This window comes from Chlorocebus sabaeus, chromosome 11 (genome assembly GCF_047675955.1).
Source record: "Chlorocebus sabaeus isolate Y175 chromosome 11, mChlSab1.0.hap1, whole genome shotgun sequence".
NCBI classification, from domain to species: domain Eukaryota; kingdom Metazoa; phylum Chordata; class Mammalia; order Primates; family Cercopithecidae; genus Chlorocebus; species Chlorocebus sabaeus.
Genome location: NC_132914.1, coordinates 35,261,588 through 35,284,188, shown reverse-complemented (window position 1 = coordinate 35,284,188; position 22,601 = coordinate 35,261,588). Strand labels below are relative to the sequence as shown.

Sequence of the window (22,601 nt, the reverse complement as noted above, 5' to 3'; positions counted from 1 at the left end):
CTTACGTCAACTCACTATCCATAAATCATGTCTTTCCTACACTTGTCTGGCTATAAAGTTTCTTTGGATGGCCTAAGTAATTTCCTAAGTGCTTGCAACAGCTGTAGTATCTAAGTGCTCAGTTGATTATATTTAGCCTAAAATGTTGTCATCCCTGATTACATCAAGTATTTCCAGAGAAACATACCTCATTAGTGGCTATAACTATAAAATTAGAAAAAAAAAGAAAATTATAAAGCCACTTTGTTTCAGTGAGGTCAGTAAATGGTAATACAAGGTGATGATGATGATGACTGATGAATAATTTCCAGCACATATATAAAATGCTGTGATTTAAAAAACGCAACTATTGTGGGGTTGTGTCATTTTCATTTTGACAGCATTGTCTAAACCAGCTATTGTCAACAAGAAGCACCGTCAAAATTGCTTCAGAGGTTTTGCCGACTACTTCTGGACGCTCCTGAAAATTTTAGGTTGCTTTCCTACAAGGGACTAAGTTCTCCCCATCATTTTCTCTAGCCCCCAATACCCCAGTAAAACTTCTGTCAGTTGAGCCTCAGGCCTCACCCTCCCATTCCTTCTACTTCCATATCGTCTCTTTCACATGGCTGACCATTCTGCTAACTAGGTCCAGGCCAGTCTGACCCATGCAAAGACTATGCACTAGTTCCTTGATTCTTCCAGCCTCACAATCTCTGGCCAACCTCCTCCTCCTCGCCAGGAATCCTCTACTTTGAGCTGGTAGAGTTGTACTCAAAAAGGGCAAATGACACCACACTATTACTCCCTTGTTTAAGATCCTCTAGTTGCCTGGATAATGAGTCATCAGGATCCTGCAAACCCCGACTTAAATTTTCAGCCTCTCTCTGTCTCTCCATGTCCCACTACCCTCCCCTTCTCCCCTTTTGCCTCTAAACTCCTAAACTCTAAGTCACTTCAGATACCTGCATTTCCTGAGAAAACCATGAGGTTCACACTGTGGTTCTCTCTGGTAGGAACAGTTCGGCCTCACGTTGTTATCTCACCTGATGGACTCTGTCGATAGTTCAAGCATCACTCATACTATAAAGACTTTTCCTGATCCTTCAGATTGAATTGTCCACCCCTCCCTTTCTCTAATCTGTAGTGAATTTATTATACGTATTCCACATTTCACTGCATGTATTTGTTTACAAATCTGTCCCCTTAATGCAATGTAAATAATTGAGGGCCTGGAGACCAGTGTGTTCATATCATGGTCTCCAACACCAAATCTTTTATCTGGCACTTAATAACCTAATGCTGGTTGAATAAACATTTGAATGAGTGTCAGATAGCTATTAAACTATAAACTCTCATGAGATAAGAATCATGTCTTATTCAGCTTTGCATCCCACTTAGCTTCTAGTCCAGTGTATTGCATATAGAAAGTGCTTGATAATTATTTATTCAATATGTAGTTGAAGAAAGGAAAGCTAGTGGAAGAAAGGCATATCACATATGAACAGGAACCATGGCTGGAAGGCTTGAAGGCCAGAAAGAGTATAGTATTAATTGAGTTGAAAAAAAAATCAATTATAAAAAGGCAGGATGAAGGAGACATGGCTAAGCAATTGCCAATGCCTGTTTCATTCAGTGATTAATAGTCTATTAATCTAGCTAATTGTGTAAAATATTTGGAAGTTCATTGACCACTTAGCTGTTAGCAAGTGAGCTGAAATGCAGATCACTTCATGAAGATAAAATTGTAAAAATATACAAAAAAAAAAAACAAACCGAACTATGTTGAAAAGAGCAAAGGAGAAAGTACAAATCACCCCAACTTTCTACCCAGCAATAGGTCAGGCCAAGCAGATACCTCTTTGTGCATTTATTTAGAGGTATATAAGGCATATTTCCATTCATATTTATTTTACAATGACTTAGGTAAGATGGAAGTTGAGTTTTTTCCCTTGGATTTTGGCTCCAGATATTAAAACCTGAAACTAGCTGCTGCTTTGCAGGTCTAGTACCCCCTGCCTGGAGAGCATCTCTCCAAGGGAATGATCTCAGCTGTGTTCTCAATACATGCCTCTTCCTATCTGTCTGCCTCCATGGAGCCTTCACTGCTGTTGTTAAAATGTCGCTGTTGACAGTGCCACTGGGAAGTTGCAGTAATGCCCTGTTGCTACAGGGCCTGGCATGAGGCCTTGCTGTCTGCTATCCCTGTAACTCTGTCTATAACTCCTCACTGCCTCCTGGTGCTTGTCTCTGTTGATTTACCAGATCTTTGTGGTTCTGTGTGGTCCTTCTAGGTTCAGTCTCAGTCAGGAGTCCTCCTTTCTAAAAACTCCCTAGGTGTCATCATGTCTTTAAATCCATATATTCACAACTTTTTTGCTCTGTGGGCAAACACCCCACAGTTCCAGGCTCCAGACTGTGGGGGCCTGTCTTTGTCTCTCAATCTGGGTCTCCCATCTGGCTCTACCTTCTTTTGTAAAGAAATTCCTCTCAGAGTTTCCTATTATATATTCCTTCCACCAGACCCCAGCTGGGCCAACAGTATAAACTTAAAAAGATATCAAGAGGATTCATTTTTCATTTTACCAGGAGGCTCTTCGGCCCCTTTTAATTTCATAGAAGGCGAAAGGAACTTGGAGGAGCAGCCTTAGGCTCACATTACATCTCTTCTTTCTTCTATAAATTGGACTTGAGATCAGGGCTTAACTATTCCCATACACTACTGTTGTAATGCCTGGCACATAATATAACATGCCCAGTACATCTGTGTTGAAAGAAAGCATGAATGAATGTTTTCGAATGAATTTGACCTTTTTCCTTAATCACAGTTTAGGGCTTTGTCACTTAATTAGGGCATTGCATATCCACTCTACATTATTCTCTTTGCCTTTGCCTCTAGGTAGTTTTTCTAATATTCACTATATGCTGAGTTTGCTCTAAGTGCTTTATATTTACTAACTTACTCCTCAAACAACTCTATGAGTAGGATACTATGATCATCTCCTTTTCACAGATAAGAAAACTGAAGCCTAGAGAGTTTTAGTTTACACAGCTAGTAAATGATCGAGCTGGTGGTTCCCAGTTGTAATGACTGTTCAGAGGTGGCACCCTACCAGGTGATGACAAGTTCATGAGATCTGGTGATGTTAATGAAGTGGGGAAAAGGTGACAGACTCTTCTTGGGTGCCAGAATTATAAAATATGAAGCTAATAACCCCAGGATCTATACTAGTCTGTTCTCGCATTGCTGTAAAGAACTACCTGAGACTGGGTAATTTATGAAGAAATGAGATTTAATTGGCTCACCATTCTGTATGCTGTACAGGTAGCATAGCTGGGGAGGCCTCTGCAAACTTTCAATCATGGTGGAAGGCACAAGGGGAGGCAGGCACGTCTTTACATGGTGGAGCAGGAGAGAGAGAGAGAGAAGGGGGAAGTGCTACACACTTTTAAACAACCGGATCTCCTGAGAACTCACTCACTATCACAGGAACAGAAGGGGGAGGACTGCCTCCGTGATCCAGTCACCTCCCACCCAGCCCCTCCTCCAACATTGAGGATTACAATTCTACATGAGATTTGGGTGGGGACATAGAGCCAAACAATATCAGCATCTATGTTTCCCACCATGTAGTTCAGAGAACTAGAGGAAGCAGTTTTTTAAAAAAGATTGAAATAGATAATACACGCATGCAAAAAAAGAGTTTTGATGTTTCTGTCCTTGTTTTTGTTCTTCTCACAGGGTCAGCTATATGTCTGAGTCTGGGCTCTATAAAATATCTGTATTTTCACCATAAATTTCCCTTTTCTTCTGTAACTTACAACTAAATGAGTTCTATTCACTCAGCTAATATTTGTCTGTCCCATAGTACAGTATTATCTTATTGTTTATTTTATTTGCATGTCATTACTCATTTATTCAGGATGAACTTTATTTAAAATGTGAGTGACCAAGTATATTTCTTCCTCTTATAAAATGCCAAATCACTTCTTGAAGTCATTTTTCTTTTGGGGTGCTTATACTTTTTTCCCATTAATTTAGAGAATGCTTTGTATATTTATAGCCTTAACATTCTTATATATGATATATGTAACAAATGTTGTATTTTGAGTTTAATTATTATATCATTTTCTGTATATAAGTTTAAAATACATTCATTATCATATAAATTAATTTTTTCTCTAGGCTTTGTATAAAGCTTAGAAAGTATCCTTTATGCCAAAATTTTAAAATAGTATGTTACATTTTCTTCATGTTTTTTTCATTGATTCTGGTTGATGATATCTGTTCTGTAATTTACTTTAAAATATTTCAGCAGAGAGTGTCATGTAGATGTGTGTGTTAGACTATAGAGTTAAATCTCAAGGATCCTAATCAGTTCTATATACTTTGGGTGTAGTGAGTTAGCATTGGAAGTTTAATCAGTAGCTCATGCTCTGGAAGTGGCTACTCCTAACTGTTATACTGTCTTTACCCTTTATCAACACCAGAGCATTCTGTAATTACTATGGATGTTAGACCTAAAAAAACAAACTGATAAAACATATGGTGATCAGGTATGTGGACTGACTACTTCATACCACTATACAGTTATAAAAAAAAAAAAAAAACTGACAATAACACTGGAGAGGATGTGGAGAAATTGGAACAATTATATATTGCTGGTAGGAATGTAATGCAATGCAGTCACTTTGGTAAATAGTTTGGCAGTTTTTTTTCAGATTTTAAAAATAGTGTTACCATTAGGACCCAGCAATTCTGTTAGGTATATACCCCAGAGAAATGAAGCCATATGTCTGTATAAAAACTTGTTCAAGTCTTCATTGCAGTATTATTGATAATAGCCAAAAATAGAAACAACCCAAATATCTAAGAATTGATGAACCAAAGTGGTGTATCCCTACAATAGAATATGATTTGGCAATAAAACAGAATGAAGTACTGACACATACTACAACGTGACTGAATCTTCAAAACATCATGTAATTGAAAGAAGCTAGTCACAAAAAGAGCACATATTGTATATGATCATGATTCTATTTACATGAAATGCTCTGAATAGGCAAATACATGGAGACAGAAAGATTAGTGGTTACCAGGGGCTGGGGGAAGTCGAATAGGGTGTGATTTTTGATGGGTTCAGGGTGTTTTTGGTGGGAGGAGAGAGGAAAATGTTCTGAAATTAGATAGTGGTAATAGTTGCACAACTCTGAATATACTATCGACCACTGGATTGTACACTTTAAAAGGGCAAATTTTATAGTATGTCACTTATATCTGAATAAAGCTGTTATAAAAAAGATATGTGGATTAGCTAGACATATTGCACATGTGAACAGGAGATACATGCCTAGTGACTCGGGGTTATGCCCTTTAGAGTGGTGCAGTAGGCCTAGGGATGCCTTAGGTAATGGGTATAAATGTTTAGAGAATTTGCTACGCTTATCTGACCAGAAAGTTAGATATTGTCAACAGAATATTGTCACATCTGCCTGAAGGTGCTATTTAGAGTGTCTGAAAGGACAGAGAGCTGGAAGTTGATTAAACTGATGGAGTACATTGTGTGACTGTTTTGAGTTCTTCTTGGTAATGAATATTTGTCACTTTGGCACAATTTGGCCTGAGACTTGCTTTCTTGGTAACATGCTATTTTGGAGTGAGGTTATAGTGAGAGCTGCATAGCTCACATACTTCAGCTATTCAAGGCAACATATAACTACTAAACAGCCTAGTTGGATAGAATGATTATTAACAGTTGATACCCAAGAAAATTATTGACTATTATGTATTCATCAAGCTCCCAATCACTCTACTGAATTATCTTACTAATTTAAAAAGCTTTTGTTAATTCTCTTGCTTTCTTTGTGTACAAAATTAAATCTTCTGCAAGTAAAGGTGATTTAATTTTTCTCTTTCCAATACTGCCTAATTTTTACTTTATATCTTTCTCTGTAGAGCCTATGAAATGATGCTAAATAATAACATTATTTGCAGCTCATTTCATTTTGTTCTCAATGATATAGATGAATAGCGTAACAAATACAGACATCAAAAATCAAAATCAAATTCAGAAATCAATAGAAGATTTGCAAAACAGCCTCCAAGTGTTTGCCTTTTCTGTGACTTTGGCCACTTTATTTAACCTCTCTGCATTTGATTAATTTATTTGGAAAATGGATCCCGCTAATAATTGCTACTTGGTAGGATTATGGTGAGGGTTAAGTGAAATGATTTATTTAAATGCCCAGCTCAGCGCCTGGCACTTAGTAAATAAATAGTAGCTGTGCAGTTTGTGATATAGATTCGTGTGGAGTATGATGGGGCACCTGGGGAAATAATCAGTGCTACACGCTAGGACAGAGCCATGGAGAGAGGCTGAAAGAGGAATTCTCATTTCCTAGTAGGAAAGGGGTTGGTGTGGAAATTTTGGGAAAGAGAATGTTCTGGGTAAAATGTAAATGTAGAGAAGTGTGAGGCAGGATTCGTTTGAGGGACCACAAAGAATCTGGTGTCTGGAAGCAAAGACTGTAAGAAATAATATGGATAGAGGTGCAGCTGGAGACATAGCCGGGGGTCAGAATGCGGCAGGTGTTCAGTGCAATTTTACGGAGTTTGGAATTTCTGGAGGGAATGGGTTTTTTGCAAGTGAGGCATTTGCTCCAGTATTTACAATACAGAGTTTTCTCCTGGAGGCATCTTGGTGAATGAACTGGGATATGGGGGACAAGATGACCTGTTACTGAGGCGTCTTGCTTGGAGGAGAAGAGGTTGGACAGTGTTGCTGGCTGTGGCTGTTGTAATAAATTGCCACAACCTTGTTGGCTTAAAAGAACAGAAATTTGTTTTCTCACAGGTCTGGAGGCCAGAAATCCTTAATCAGTATTGCCGGGCTGAAATCAAGGTGTTGGTAGGGCTGGTGTCCCTCCAGATGCTCTAGTGGACAATCCATTCTTTGCCTTTTCCAGCTCCTGGTGGTTGCTGCTAGCATGCTTTGGCTTGTGACTGCATCACTCTTGTCTTCAAGGCCAAAATCTACAACTCTCTCTGTGCTGTCACTGTCTTGTCTCTTCTGTAAGTGTCAAATCTCCCTCTGCCTTCCTCTTATATATGGTATATGTGATTGAATTTATGGCCCTTCTAGAGAATCCAGGGTAGTTTACTCATCTCAGGATTTATAGTTTAATCACATCTGCAGAGACCTCTTCCAAATAAGGTCACATTTACAGGTTCCAGGGATTTGGACCTGATATGTTTGGGTGTCCACTATTTTTCTTTCACAGTTGTCATTTACTAGGACAGAAAATACAGGAGCCATAAGATTGGGGGAAAGATAATGAATTTAGTTTTGTACCTGAGATTTAGATTCTTAAGAAGACCCATATCCTGCTCTCAGTCTCCTTTTTTTAAAAGAGTTTTTAAAGCATAAACATGTTTCCCTTTTCCAGTTGAAATCAGGAGTTGCATTCTGTATCTTTTTCTGAAAGTTTGCATTACCCTGAGTTAACCCTTCATTACTTCAAACCCGTAGGTTCTTGTATTTATCTCAGGCTAACCAGAGCTCTGACATGTCAAGTTCTGACAAAGCATAGGTTTCTTTTTAAGTAATTTCCAAGGATATCAATCAGAGTTGAATGCCTCAGAAGGAATATAATTATACTGTTAATTCTCCTTCCCTCATATTTCTGTTAGTATCTAACCCAAATTCACCCATGCAAAGGTTGAAACTGTAATTTTATAACTGGCCTTTTCAGCTTAACAGTAGTAATAAGTACTTTGAACAACCAATTTCAGCAGAAACTGAAAAATAAAGTTTGTTTTATCCCTAGTGTCTGTTGGGTAATATCTGTCATTTATGATAAAGTTCTTGCTGTATGTTCAGGCTACCAGAGGAAGCTGTTGAACTGAAATTTTTAGTCTATTTGTGCAGCTTCAAATCTGAAAGTCTATTCTTACTTTCTTGAAAGCCAGATAATCTTGTTAAGTACTTTCCAATGACCCTAACCGTCAGAATTACTTGGTATCTTAGATTCTGGCTGACTTTGGCTTTTTAATAAGTTTCGGTTTTAAAATATTTCTTTCTTTTTCTTTTTCTTTTCTTTTCTTTCCTTTTTTTTTTTTTTTTTTTTTTGAGAGGGAGTCTCGCTCTGTCGCCCAGGCTGGAGTGCAGTGGCGCGATCTCGGCTCACTGCAACCTCCGCCGCCCAGGTTCACGCCATTCTCCTGCCTCAGCCTCCCGAGTCGCTGGGACTACAGGCGCCCGCCACCTCGCCCAGCTAATTTTTTGTATTTTCAGTAGAGACAGGGTTTCACCGTGTTAGCCAGGATGGTCTCGATCTCCTGACCTCGTGATCCACCCGTCTCGGCCTCCTAAAGTGCTGGGATTACAGGTATGAGCCACCATGCCCGGACTTTTTTTTTTTCTTTTTCATTTCTGAACCTTTCCTTTTTGCCTGTACACAGTTTGGCTCCTCTTGTTATAGAAATTGTAGTTTTGGGAAATATATTTTTTCCTGAAATGTGTATGTTAAATTTCTCAGGGTATTGTTAAATTTCTCAGGGTATTGTTTATTCAATGAATAAAATAAAAGAATGAATGAATGAATCAGAATTAAACATTACATTCAAATCACTTCCAAAAATTGAGTAAACTTGCTTTCAGTTGCTCAAAAAAAGTTTTGATTTCCTTGTCTTCATAAAACAGAATTTCTGAAAACCATTTTGTGTATGTGTACATTAAAAAATGCATATACATACAAATAACTTTCTAATTCCGGTCCATAAGATAACATAATGCCCTAAATAAAGGCCGTGGGCATAGTTCAATGATATGGGGCTTGCTTATAATTCCAGTGATGCTGTCACTCTCAGGGATTTTCAGTTAGTGGATTACCTATTAGGACAAAAGCCCCAAATGCTAGATTCCCCTTCTACTCTGCTCTCTATAATAAAACACCTAACCTTACCTAAAGTGAAAAAAGATGATGCTTTAGATTGGGGACTAAAACTCTTCTTTCATTCAACAGGCCCCACTTATGTGCAAGCTTGTGCTAGTTTCTGTGGCTGCCTAAGCAATATTTGGTTAAGACTTTGCAGACTATCAGTGGTCTAGAGACTACACTGAAAAATAGATAAATAAAAGGCCCTTAATAATTTACAAAATTTTAATTAAAACCAGAATCATTCTGCTTATTGACACAGGGCAATTTGCAGGGGATCCTATGATTCAGAGATATTGGTCTCTATCCACATGTGGAAAATTTATTCTAGACAGTGTTTGCAAAATGATAAAGCATTGTTTGGCTCTACTTATGAACTGTATTTTTGTCCCTATAGAAAATTAAATATTTTTTTTTGTTGGGCTCTATTTACAAACTATATTTCCATTCCTGTTGAAAATTAAATAGAAAAATTGCACTCAAGGTACAGCAGTAGATTTTTTAATGTGTTGTTTCATGTCTGTTGGTCACAGTGCTGTTTGGAATTAATTTTATGTTTCCAAGTTGAGGGCTTAACCCCTAAAACAAGTATCTTGTTTTTTTTTTTTTTTTTTTTTTTTTTATTAAATTAGAACTTACCAAAATTGCCTTTACTCTGAAACTATTAACTTTAAAATTCATATACATATTAAGTAGGTTGTCTTTTTCAAATTTCATCTGTGGAAGGATAATGATATTTGTTTCCCTTTTAAAGGATTTTTTAATATGAATATTTATTAGGTGATTTTATCTGCTGAGCAGGAAAGAGTGAGTAGCATGCCTGCAACTTTAGGATTAACTCACGAGTCACTTTTTACTTTAAATACGTCATGTTATGCTCATTTTACATATGAAGAATTCAAAGTTTTTTTTTTCTACTATTAAATCCTTAATACATATAAATATAATAGAAAAAATACTTAGCTTTTTAAAAATAATATTGCAGGATTTTTTCCTTAGTTTGGCTAAAGACAGGGTCCTTGTCCCACAGTCATGAAAATTTAGGCTCACAGGCAATTCGAGGAGGGAGAAAAATAGGGGACGTATTTGACAAAAAGGGAAAAAAAAGGGGGAAACAGAGACTCTCTGTAAAGCCAGAGTCCCTGCTGGGGTGCTTCCTGTCTAGCAATTTGAATCTCAGGTTCCACACAGGAAGAGGAGTGGCCAGGCTCCTCCCTGATGCAAAGGGGCAAACTATGACTCCACCGCAGTGTGCATTGCCAGTGCACAGGCTGGTTGGAATTTTGCCAGGGACCCCCTCCCACCTGGGTGTCTCAATAAGGTACTTATTTCAGGATATGTATTTATTTAGATCGCTTACATTATATATATGATTATCAATTATTTGAAAAATAGTTGGAATAAGAGCTAATTACTGTATCTGGCTTTTGTTGTTGTTGTCATAGCTGAATCAATTTGACACTGTTTAATTTGACACCTATAAACAGTGTTTTCTCCTTATAATAAACTGCGATTTTATATACCATCCTATATTGTTGTTTAGTTATTTCTGTAAGTAAAATTCAGGCTTCTTGAAATAAGCCTTTAATGCAGATTGTATTATTTTTGATAGTGCTTAAATTAGGTCTTGGCCATAGATTATTTGCTTGAAAAATACTTGCAGATTTGCTTTGAAGTTGAAAGAGAATTGCTACTTCCCAGTTTGAGAAAGATAAGCATGAGATACAATTTTAAGAGGCTAGCTGGCTGCTCAGTATGGGTTTCATAATGCCAATTGACAGTAAAAATCACAACAGTAAAGACAACTGTGATATTCATGTTGGCTACTCAGTAACTGCTATATGGGAAACTGTCTTAAATTTGGAAGATGGCTTGTTGAGCATAAAATCGGAGCGGGCTGGGTTATCAGATGAGCTAACTGACGATTGTCTTTAGGGGAAGATAGCCTGTTCTCAAGGATGAATATGCATGAGAATTGACTAGGAAGGCTGAGGAGTCAGGGAATTCTTTCTTTTGGATGGTTTTGGAAAGGTGTTGCTAAATTCCTGCTTATCTATTTTTTAATTTTACATTTCATGCAAAATATACCTCTCCAGTTAACCCAGTGATGTACTAGAAAGGTGTCCCAATCCAGACCCCAAGAAAGGGTTCTTGGATTTTGCCCAAGAAAGAATTCGAGGTGAGTCAATAAAGTGAAAGCAAGTTTATTAAGACAGTAAAGGAACAAAAGAATGGCTACTCCGTAGGCAGAGGAGTGTCGAAGGCTGCTGGTTGCCCATTTTTATGGTTATTTCTTGATTATATCCACAAGTGTGAATTATTCATGCCTCCCCTTTTTAGAACATATAGGGTACTTCCTGGTGTTGCCATGGCATTTGTAAACTGTCATGGCCCTGGTAGGAGTGTAGCAGTGAGGAAGACCAGAGGTCACTCTCATTGCCATGTTGGTTTTGGTGGGTTTGGGCCAGCTTCTTTACTGTAACCTGTTTTTATCAGAAGGGTCTTTATGACCTGCATCTTTTGTCAGTCTCCTTATACTGTGACTAAGGATGCCTTAACCTCCTGGGAATGCAGTCTAGTAGGTCTCATCCTTATTTTACCCAGCCCCTATTCAAGATGGAGTTGCTGTGGTTTGAACACCTCTGACAGTATTTCTTCCTACAGGTTAGAGTTAAATTGGTTGGGCCTTGGCTTTAGTTATGCTATTTCAGTTATCCCCCTTTAAGCTCATAGGCTAGGAATTTTAATGAAATTTGAGGATGAGTGGGTACTAGAACGACTCAGGCAATTTATAGGTTATAATTTTGATTAGATGTTTCATCAAATAATTTTTCTAACTCGTACACTGTATGTTTCCAAAATTTCTTTTGAAGATTTTGTTCTTTTGTATTAGCTACATCTAGATTTGCAGAATAGAAAGACACGTTCAGGATTTTTAACCTAGTGTTGATGTTCAACATCATGTTATAAAATAGTAGGAACAAAGTTACAGGCATCCTAGCTCAAGCAGATGAAAAGTCTATGGAGGGAAGCGTAGCCTTTTCATATAAAATCTGGTCATGGAGGGTTGTGTGTATGTTTATTTTTAAAAGTGCAATATATATAAAACAAATATTTTTTTCTATGGAAAGTACGGTGGGTTTGGCCTCTCATCCTGGTTTTCTCTCCTCATTCTATAAGCGGCATCTCTCTTTATACTAGTCTATGAACAAGAATTTATTTTTCTTTATATTCTTGTGGTAGGTAAAATTGGAGACCTTTGACATTTCCAGTATTCATAGAAAATAAGAAGTCTTCTGGACTTCTCCAGAAACTGAGGTATTTTGTAAAGAACAGAAGCATCAGATTCCGAATGGCTGCTACTGTTAGATTATTCTGTACTGGGCTGTGTACACTGACTCATTTACTCACTTTCTCTGAGCCCCAGCTTAGTTTCTGAATTTATGAAATGGCCTTCACAATAATACCCACCTTATTTCACTTAATGTGAATAGGCTTTGTTTCTAATAGGATCTTGGGAAGATAAAATTCTTATTCCTAAAATAAATCCAAACTGAATGATGGATTTTAACAGTCACTGGTTTTTTGCAGTGTATATGTCACTAAGAATATTTGCCTTTTCCAGCTTTGCAATCATATATGCTTGAGTAAACTAGTCTTTTGGGAATTCAATCTGTCAGAGATAGTCTATTCTATTATATTCATATGACCAAAGTACAGGTAAAATTATTACCAAATATAATTGGAAAGTTAAATTGCAAATTTTAGATTATGTTATGAAGATTTATAGATTTTTACTTCTCATTACACAAAGGGTTTTTTGTTGGCTTGTTTTATTTTTGATGTTACCATTATGTGTTATGGATCACAATGGCTGAGTGAAACAAGGTGACAAAGTTTGTGATTAAGAATACTAATCTCAGCAGGGCGCGGTGGATCACGCCTGTAATCCCAGCACTTGGGGAGGCAGAGGTGGGTGGATCTCCTGAGGTCAGGAGTTCAAGACCAGCCTGACCAACATGGAGAAACCCTGTCTCTACTAAAAATACAAAATTAGCTGGGTGTGGTGGTACATGCCTGTAATCCCAGCTACTCGGGAGGCTGAGGCAGGAGAATCGCTTGAACCCAGGAGGCAGAGGTTGCAATGAACAGAGATCGCACCATTGCACTCCAGCTTGGGTAACAAGAGCGAAACTTCATCTCAAAAAAGAATAATAATCTGTTCTATTGTTGATAGAAATCCTTTATTTTATATTTGTGGTTAAAACGTGTAGTTTATTTTTTTTACATAAGTAAGGCATTGAAACAACATTGTTTTCTGTTAAATACGTATATAGCATAGTTTTTGAGTCACAGCCACATCACAATATTTTGCACTGTCATCTCAGTTTTTTTGTGAATTCCAAAGGAAACAGCATAACATTTTCCTAGGATACCTAATGAGCAAAAGCTTGAGTCACAGGAAGGTTTGGGAGAATTCCCACTTAAGAACTACCTTTGTATAATAAATATAATATCACTGTAATTTCTCAAATGGAAATGTTTTAATTTACTGTTTGCTAACCATTGCTGGAGTCATGGTGTCTGCTCAGGGGACAGAAAGGATTAATTTAATATGATTACTGACGAGTGGTCTTCGAGTCTGATTTAATTCCAAATGTGAATATGTCTGATGTTTCTCCTTTCTAGGAATATTTCAAGACATGATCTCATTTCATTGTCTGTGCTGCATTGTTTTGTTGAATGTGTTTTTAGTTTTTCAGTGCATAGTGATTCAATGGAGGCAATCACTTTCGAGAACCTGAAATAAGAAAGGATGCCAGATTCATATGAAAAAGAGACTTTTCAAATACCAAGGGCAGTACAAATAAATGCACTTAAATAGTAGTCCTAGTGGAAAATAAGACAGCTTGAACACCTGATTTTTATTATAAGTATTACAAATAGGAATGCAATTTAGCTATTCCAAATTATTACCAATTAATGGAAGATGATTATTAAACACAAATTTGAACTTTTAGAAGCCTTAAATCATCAAGTTTTTCAGAAAAGCATATGGCTTTAAATCATAATTTTATAAAAACTAAATTTAGATGGAAATTTTTCTAATAATTTTCTACCTTGTGGATCAGAGCATACCGAATTTAACTTTTTAATGAGTACTCGGGGTTATTGTTATTGAGCATAAAGTATAGGACTGAATTACTACCACCGAGGGTGGCAGTACACTGGTATCAGAGGAATCCAGGCTTTCCTAATTTTTGATTTTCCATTGTTATTCTGTTTTAGAAATATCTGGAAAAAGAAAGTGCTAATAATGGCCTTGTGTATGTTTTTAATGTTTACTGAAGAGTCTTCAGGCAAGGTCTGTATGTTCATCTTAAATTCCCAAACTGTAATAGCAACATAAAACTCATCAGAGTTGATGTAACACAAATGTCAATAGATGCTGCTACACAATTGCATTCTAATTTTATGGATTAATGTGATCATGTGCTCTGAACTGCAAACAATTTTGCATTAATAGCAACTCACAATTCAATTCAGGAAGCATTTGTTGAACACTTTTATATTCTTTTTTTTTTTTTTTTTTTTTTTTTTTTTTGTTTGAGACGGTGTCTCGGCTCACTGCAAGCTCCGCCTCACGGGTTCACGCCATTCTCCTGCCTCAGCCTCCCTAGTAACTGGGACTACAGGCGCCCACCACCGCGCCCGGCTAATTTTTTGTATTTTTAGTAGAGACGGGGTTTCACTGTGGTCTCGATCTCCTGACCTTGTGATCCGCCTGCCTCGGCCTCCCAAAGTGCTGGGATTACAGGCGTGAGCCACCGTGCCCGGCCGAACACCTCTATATTCTTAATGAAGGATTAAATGGAAACCTAAAACAATTAGTTCTCTCAAAGAGATTTTAATCTTAGGATGTAAGGAGTCATGTTATTGGTTAACTGGAATGCAAGTCTGAGAAAATAAAAACTTTCTTTTATTTTCGGAGTCCAGTGATGTTCAGTCTGAATAAATACAAGTAGACCCTTAGGACATGTTTACTTAGTCATATATATGTGTATGTGTATGTTTATATATACACAATTATGTACATATACATTTTAATGTGTCTATATAAATATAAGTATTTTGCTTTTATATCCAGCTAACATTTTCTGTTTTATTCAACAGAAATCTTCTTGACAGAGACACATTTTCTAAATCTGATCCAAGTAAGTATTTATTGCTTGCCTTTTGAAAAATCATTTGATTTTGCAAAAGTTGTATGAAACTCATAGTTCTTGTTTAAAGGTTTGTTTTAAAGCGTAGAAAGCAGCAGGGGAGTGGTCCCAAGCTCTACGCACTCATCAGCCAACCCCGGGGAGTACTATGGGTAAAGAGGGACTTGCTGAGCACTTTGAGAATAAAATGAGAATACAAATGACTCCAATGTGGGACAGTTCACTTTGAAATTAAAACCTCATGCTATGGCCATTTGGTAGAAATTATTATATTTGAAAGAAAACCAAATGGGCCATAATTTAAAGTTATTTTTAGTCATGGAGTAATACTTTTCTTTCTTCTTTTTTTTTTTTTTTAAATAAAAGTGGTGGTTGGGCAAGGTGGTTCATGCCTATAATCCCAGCCCTTTGGGAGGCTGAAGCAGGAGGATTTCCTGAGCCCAGGAGCTCGAGACCAGCCTAGGCTACATAGTGAGACCCGCCCCCGCCCCCACCATCTCTTGGGAAAAAAAAGAAAAGAAAAATAAAATAAAAGTGATATATAAAATTTACAACCAAGTGAAATATGTAACATCTGATATGAACCAAAGTGTTTGATTACTAATTAGAGGTACTGAAAATTAGAGATAACTTGTAAAGTGAGAAAAGGTAGTTTGAATTAGAAAACAGCAGCAGAATGAACTGTCTAAATCAATGTGTTTCTGAATCTTGTAATATTTAGAAATGAATATACAACAGTTCTCTATCTCTACAAATGTGTGAACAAATATGGTTGAATTATAGAGGAAAGGTTTTTGTCAGTTACCAGAATTCTTGAGGTAGTCATTGGGAAAAAGGCATTGCAATTGGGGTATTAAAAATCCCTGGGCTCATTTGACAAGTGGTTGGGACACTTCATATCACTTAATCTTTACTCAAAGCCCTTAATCTCCCTTTTGGGAATTCCTTTCTTGGTTGACAGGATTCTTACCTATTTACAAATATTGAGGGAGGAAGTTAAAATATTAAATGTAGAGTGTGACTTGCCCCCAAGCTTTCCTTCCTATTATACATTTGAACACCGTAAATATCTTAGGAAGAACTTGATTTGTGTTTCACAACATAATGAAATATTTCAAATTGTTTAAATTATGGTTTTAAAATTTATCTATGAAGACCTTAGCAGGTATTATTTTATGTGCCAAGCTCAGTACTTACTAAGTTCTAAAGATCTGGCATAATAGTTTGTTTTCTGTTTAGTTAAATTAATTTTTAGTCACTTGATGATTTACTAGCCTTTTTTTTTTTTTTTTTTTTTTTTGCAAGGGTAAGACTAGGAATTAGGCATTTATTTTTGATGTAGCTTTTGAACAGCTGAAAGCTAAATTGTATACATTCACATATGATTGTCACAAAAGACATTTATATGTGTGTATTTTTTCATCTTTTGTAGTTTGTGTCTTATATGTACAAGGAGTTGGAAATAAAGAATGGAGAGAGGTAAGTTTAAAACTTAAAAAAAAAAAAATCACTGGACTTGAAGATATAGTAAGTTATAACTTGATCAAGATGATACTTCCTGTTTTTCATTGTAAGTCCTTTTCAACCCGAAGATTGAATTGTTTTTATCTTAGGAAAGTTACCTTTGTGTTTTGTTTTTAGTAACAGTGATTGTTTAGATGACTTATGACCTTCTTGTGGAATATTCTAGGCCTGAAACTTCTACTTCCTTTATCCAAACATAAATTTAATGTGTTGCCATCAACTTGACATGATTTCTTACAAAATTTAAGTTTGTGGGTTAAGTCTTATTTTTAGAGATCAACTGCTGATATTTATAAAATGCCACCTTAAAAGATTTTGATTGGCCGGCCACGGTGGCTCACGACTGTAATCCCAGCCCTTTGGGAGACTGAGGCCGGCGGATCACGAGGTCAGGAGATCAAGACCATCCTGGCTAACACAGTGAAACCCCGTCTCTACTGAAAAAAAAGATAATAATAAATTTAAAAAAATGAAAAATTAGCTGGGCGTGGTGACCAGCGCTTGTAGTTCCAGCTACTCGGGAGGCTGAGGCAGGAGAATGGCGTGAACCCAGGAGGCGGAGCTTGCAGTGAGTAGAGATTGTGCCACTGCACTCCAGCCTGGGTGACACAGCGAGACTCATCTCAAAAAAAGTAAAAGAAAAAGAAAAAAAAAAGATCTTAATTGTGCTGCTTAATACCAAATATTGCCTAGTTTTTGCAACATATTTAAAAATAAAGTAGAAATTCAGCTTCTTAATACAAATGTATGTTGTTTAATGAAGCAAAAGTGAAGAGACAGAATTGTTAATTTATTTTCTAGAGTGTCTCCACATTCAAATGGATGGTTGATCATTGGAAGGTGGAGGGCATATTAAATAAAAGGCATTTCCATCTGCCTCTAGTTGCCAGTTATCTCAGGAAGTTAGTGCATTGTTTTAATGAGGTTACAGTTTCTGGCTAGATTTCCCTAGTGAGGTTTGTGCTATTTGTGCCACAGAGTGCATTTGCCAGTCATTTTACCACTGTGCCTCAATTTTGGGTAGAGGGCAAGAATAAATCATTTAATTTATTCTTAAAATCTGGGGAAAATAATTTAAAACTTGTTTCTACTGATAATGGGCTGGTGATCAGTAGTCCATAAACAGATACACATTTATTGTATCTAACTGCTTCTGCACTTTTTTTTTTTTTTTTGAAGCAGAGTTTTGCTCTTGTTGCTCGGGCTGGAGTGCAATGGCACAATCTTGACTCACTGCAACTTCTGCCTCCCAGGTTCAAGCGATTCTCCTGCCTCAGCCTCCGGAGTGGCTGAGATTTCAGGCGTGCGGCCACCACGCCCGGCTAATTTTGTATTTTTAGTAGAGATGGGGTTTCTCCATGTTAGTCAGACTGGTCTCAAACTCCCGAGCTCAGGTGATCCACCTGCCTTGGCCTCCCAAAGTGCTGGGATTACAGGTGTTAGCCACTGTGCCCAGCACATTTCTATTTAGTTCAATATTTACCTCAAACTCTGTATCAAATGTAAACTCATCATCTTTACCCTATGTCTGCTTCTTCTTCGCTTCAAATATAGCTAAAACTGCTAGCCAAAATATGAAACTGCAATTTTTGTAGTCATCCTGAGTTTCTCTCCCACGTCTTCATCACTTAATGTCATCCAGTGCTGTGAATTCTCTTTCATAAAAAAGAAAAATCCACGCTTGGATAAGCTACCCTTTTTATTCAGACTCCTTTTCTCTTTTGTCATCTGTGTTGCAACAATTCTCCTACCCCCTTTTTTCCATGTTCATCTGTCTAATCATTCCTTTGATTATGTTCCTGAAAGACATGCTGTCTTGTCATTCTCTTCGGAGTTCCCTTTCTCAAAGGCCTGAAACAATACAGTGGAACTGCTTATTGACCATAGATGCCAGTCTAGATGGGACTGAGCATTGACCAGGGTGTCCACAAAATGACTTTGCTTCAGGCACCAAAAAGTTACCGGGATAAGGATACCTAAGTTATAGTACCAGACATCTGGGGCAATGCAAATGCCTAATAATGAGGCAACTGGAAACTTTATTGGATAAAGGGAGTTTGAAGAAGGACAACAAACAATTTTGGACCTAAACTAGGGTTCTGGAATTAATTCTTAAGTGGGTGCTGACCAAGTGGTATTGGCCCGTTAGTTTAAGGGCAGCCTCAGCTCAAAATCTCCCTTCCTTAAAAAATTTCTCATGCTTTCCTATTGCCTAAGCAATGAAATATAAATTTCTTACTTAATTTACAACTTTTATAATAATGATGGCTAACTAATGTTCCAAGCCCTCTATAAATATTGACTAATTTAGTTTTCACAGCAACTTTAAGAGGTAGGTTATGTTATAATCCTTATGTTTCATGAGAAAAATGAAACACAGAAGGGTTAAATGACTAGACCAAAGTTACCCAGTTGTAAAGGACAAAGCGGGAATTTCCTTTTTTTTTTTTAACTTTTAAATTATTTAAACTTTTATTTTTATTTATTTATTTATTTATTTATTTTTATTATACTTTAAGTTATGGGGTATATATGCAGAATGTGCAGGTTTGTTACATAGGTATATGTGTGTCATGGTGGTTTGCTGCACTCATCAACCCGTCATCTACATTAGGTATTTCTCCTAATGCTATTTCTCCCCTAGCCCCCCACCCACCGACAGGCCCGGGTGTGTGATGTTCCCCTCCCTGTGTCCATGTGTTCTCATTGATCAACTCCCACTTATGAGGGAGACCATGTGGTGTTTGGTTTTCTGTTCCTGTGTTAGTTTGCTGAGAATGATGGTTTCCAGTTTCATCCATGTCCCTGCAAATGACATGAACTCATCCTTTTTTTTTTTTTTTCTCTTTATGAGACGGAGTCTCTGAGAGTGTTCTCAGCAATTTTGGTACATCTGTAAAATCAATTTATTGATGGAGGTATCAGCATTATCTCAATAATATAGTGGTTATATTTAAATTCAGGTATATTTTGGAAAAGTATGTATAACAAGCCATATGAATTTACGTTCTGAGATGAATCACTTTTAGATAATAAGGGGAATAAGTGAAAAAATAAAGCTTAAAAATGTGTTGAAACAAATGCTCCAAATAAAGAAATATAAAATTATGTAAAATTAATCTTTAGTTCAAATTTGCAGTTTAAAAATTATCTCTAACATGATTATAATTACCACCTATATTGTTGATAAATTCTATCTAATGACTGTGAATTATGAAAAACTCTTGAAGTAATGGGTGTAAAACTAAAATTATTTTTAGTGTATAGTAATTTCACAGCTAGAAATGATGTTTAAGCACTATGAATTATGAAAATATGGAAACCTAGTGTCAAATGGAAATAAAAAAGTAACATCTCTAAGAATGGCCACTTTACTCAGAGTTGGGAAAATATTCCAATTAATTTCGTGAAGTTGGATTTTAGTTATCCATAGTCAATTCATTTTGTGAATTACTTTTAAACATTTAAAATTATAGAATTTGTTCCAGGTTCCCTAAGTTAGTATGTGATAAAAGGCAAGCTGAAGTTGTTTATGAACTACAGTGATTATAGAGTAGAGGCAAACAAGTCTTCTTTCAAATGCTGATTACTACAGTTTGACTTTGTCTCCGCTCTGCTCCATTCCATTGACACTGAGCTATTTTAACATTTATTTATCTCCATACTGAATAATACTTGTAATATTGTTTTTTTTTTTTAAATTTATTTATTATTATTATACTTTAAGTTGTAGGGTACATGTGCATAACGTGCAGGTTTGTTACATATGTATACTTGTGCCATGTTGGTGTGCTGCACCCATCAGAATAATACTTGTTTAGGTGTTTCTCTGTCTCTCACAAACACACACACACACACACACACACACACAATACTATTCAACAAACATCAATAACTTTTTTGCAAACTTACTCTCTTATATGTCTTAGCTTCACTGTTTAGCTTTGTGCTTCCAAAGGTGAAACCTCCTGCACAGCATTTAGAATATGGCTTTCTTTGTTCTTTTTATTTTTTTTATTTTTTAATTTTTTTTGATGGAGTCTCGCTCTCTCCCCCAGGCTGGAGTGCAGTGGCGCGACCTCTGCTCATTGCAAGCTCTGCCTCCCAGGTTCACGCCATTCGCCTGCCTCAGGCTCCCGAGTAGCTGGGAAAAGCGCCCGCCACCACGCCCGGCTATTTTTTTCTATTTTTTAGTAGAGACGGAGTTTCATCGTGTTAGCCAGGATGGTCTCGATCTCCTGACCTCGTGATTCTCCCGCCTCGGCCTCCCAAAGTGCTGGGATTACAGGCGTGAGCTACTGCGACCGACCTTTCTTTGTTCTTGAAAGGTGTTGAGGGCCAGGTGCAGTGGCTCAGGCCTGTAATCCCAGCACTTGGGGAGGCCAAGGTGGGCAGGTCACCTGAGGTCAAGAGTTAGAGACCAGCCTGTCAACATGGTAAAACCCTATCTCTACTAAAAATACAAAAATTAGCATGGTATGGTGGCGGGTGCCTGTAATTCCAGCTACTCAGGAGGCTGAGGCAGAAGAATCCCTTGAACCTAGTAGGCGGAGGTTGCAGTGAGCCGAGATCCCGCCATTGCACTCCAGCCTGGGTGACAGAGCAATACTCTTAAAAAAACAAAATAAAAAAAGGTGTTCAATTAATATTTGATTGAACACCCAAATGTAGGGACACCTAAATGTAGCTTCTTAACACAGGCACACACAGTTTAGTGTCATGGTTTCAGAATTCATGTGGTGGAAGGATCCCTGTAGATAAATTGCTATGTAGGCCACATTTTTTTATATTAAATGTGAGAACATGTATGTGTCATGGTAACTAGTTATGGGAGCCTAAGACTTGTTCTTCTACTCTTTATTCTAAGCTTAACTACATGTTTTGGAATTTGAATTATTGCATCAATTGACAGCATGTTATATATCTCTTAAGGCTTAGGGATATTCATTATATTCTTTCATTTTTGTTTTAGAGAAATATTGTGATGAAACATATAAAGCTATTGATACAGGAGAGAGGAAGCTTTTAAAATTTTTAGGCCATCACTGTTGCTAATCGATTAACTGTTCTGCATGGCTACTGATACTTTCTTCACTATTGAATGCATGTTGCAGAGCAGCTGAATATGTTTATTTTGTTTTGTTTTCTCTCTTTTAGAAAAGATTTGAATTGCACTATTCTGCTGTGCATTCAATCTACAGCATTATATTTCTTTAGTGGATATTGGAAGGAGTCTCACAATATCTATAAAGACTTCCTGTGATTGATTGAGGGGATTGTAATGGAAGACGTTTACTGTGTTCTTGTAAAAACAGTTGTGTGACATGTAGTTGAAAGAACTTAGTAAAGCCAATATATTTTATGAAATGTGTGGCCATTAATATTTCAGCAAAAATATGTTGTATGTTACACAGACAAATACTATATTGATCCATTTGGATTTCCAATGTCAGCAATACCAGTTTTAGAAAGAGATCTGCAGATTGGCATTGGAATCTTTCTGTTCAGAAAAGGACATAAAATAATATTACAAATATTCCTGGATATAGATAAGTAGAAATTGCGGGTTAATATAAGTTACCCGTAGTTTATAAAGCTTAGTTGAACTCTATTAGCTCTATGCATATCACGTGTTCAATTGAACAAGAATCACACTTTAGACAAAACTTTTCTCATTGTTAGCTAAAATGCAAATCCAGAATGTTTTGATCTCTTAAATTATTTTTTTCTGTCCCACTTTTAATACACCTTTTTATCAAAATAAAACTCACCCAAATGAACGGCACAAATTATACAGCATAATGAATTAGAAGTAAACACAGCCATGTAACCACCATCTAGATCAAGAAAGGGAACATTCCTAGAAATCCAGGAATTTTTATTGTGTTCCTTCCCTCCTCCTAAATTGAACTATCATTCTGATTTCTAACACTATAG

General features: G+C 36.8%; 1 protein-coding gene across 1 annotated transcript in view; it reads left to right on the top strand.

Moving 5' to 3' along the window:
- Positions 1 to 22,601, top strand: part of CPNE8 (copine 8) — a 232,524-nt gene that overhangs the window by 15,183 nt on the left and 194,740 nt on the right. The window contains exons 2-3 of the mRNA XM_007968140.3: positions 15,091 to 15,131; positions 16,573 to 16,619. Coding sequence (XP_007966331.1) covers positions 15,091 to 15,131; positions 16,573 to 16,619 — 88 coding nt within the window. The remainder of the gene's footprint in view (positions 1 to 15,090; positions 15,132 to 16,572; positions 16,620 to 22,601) is intronic.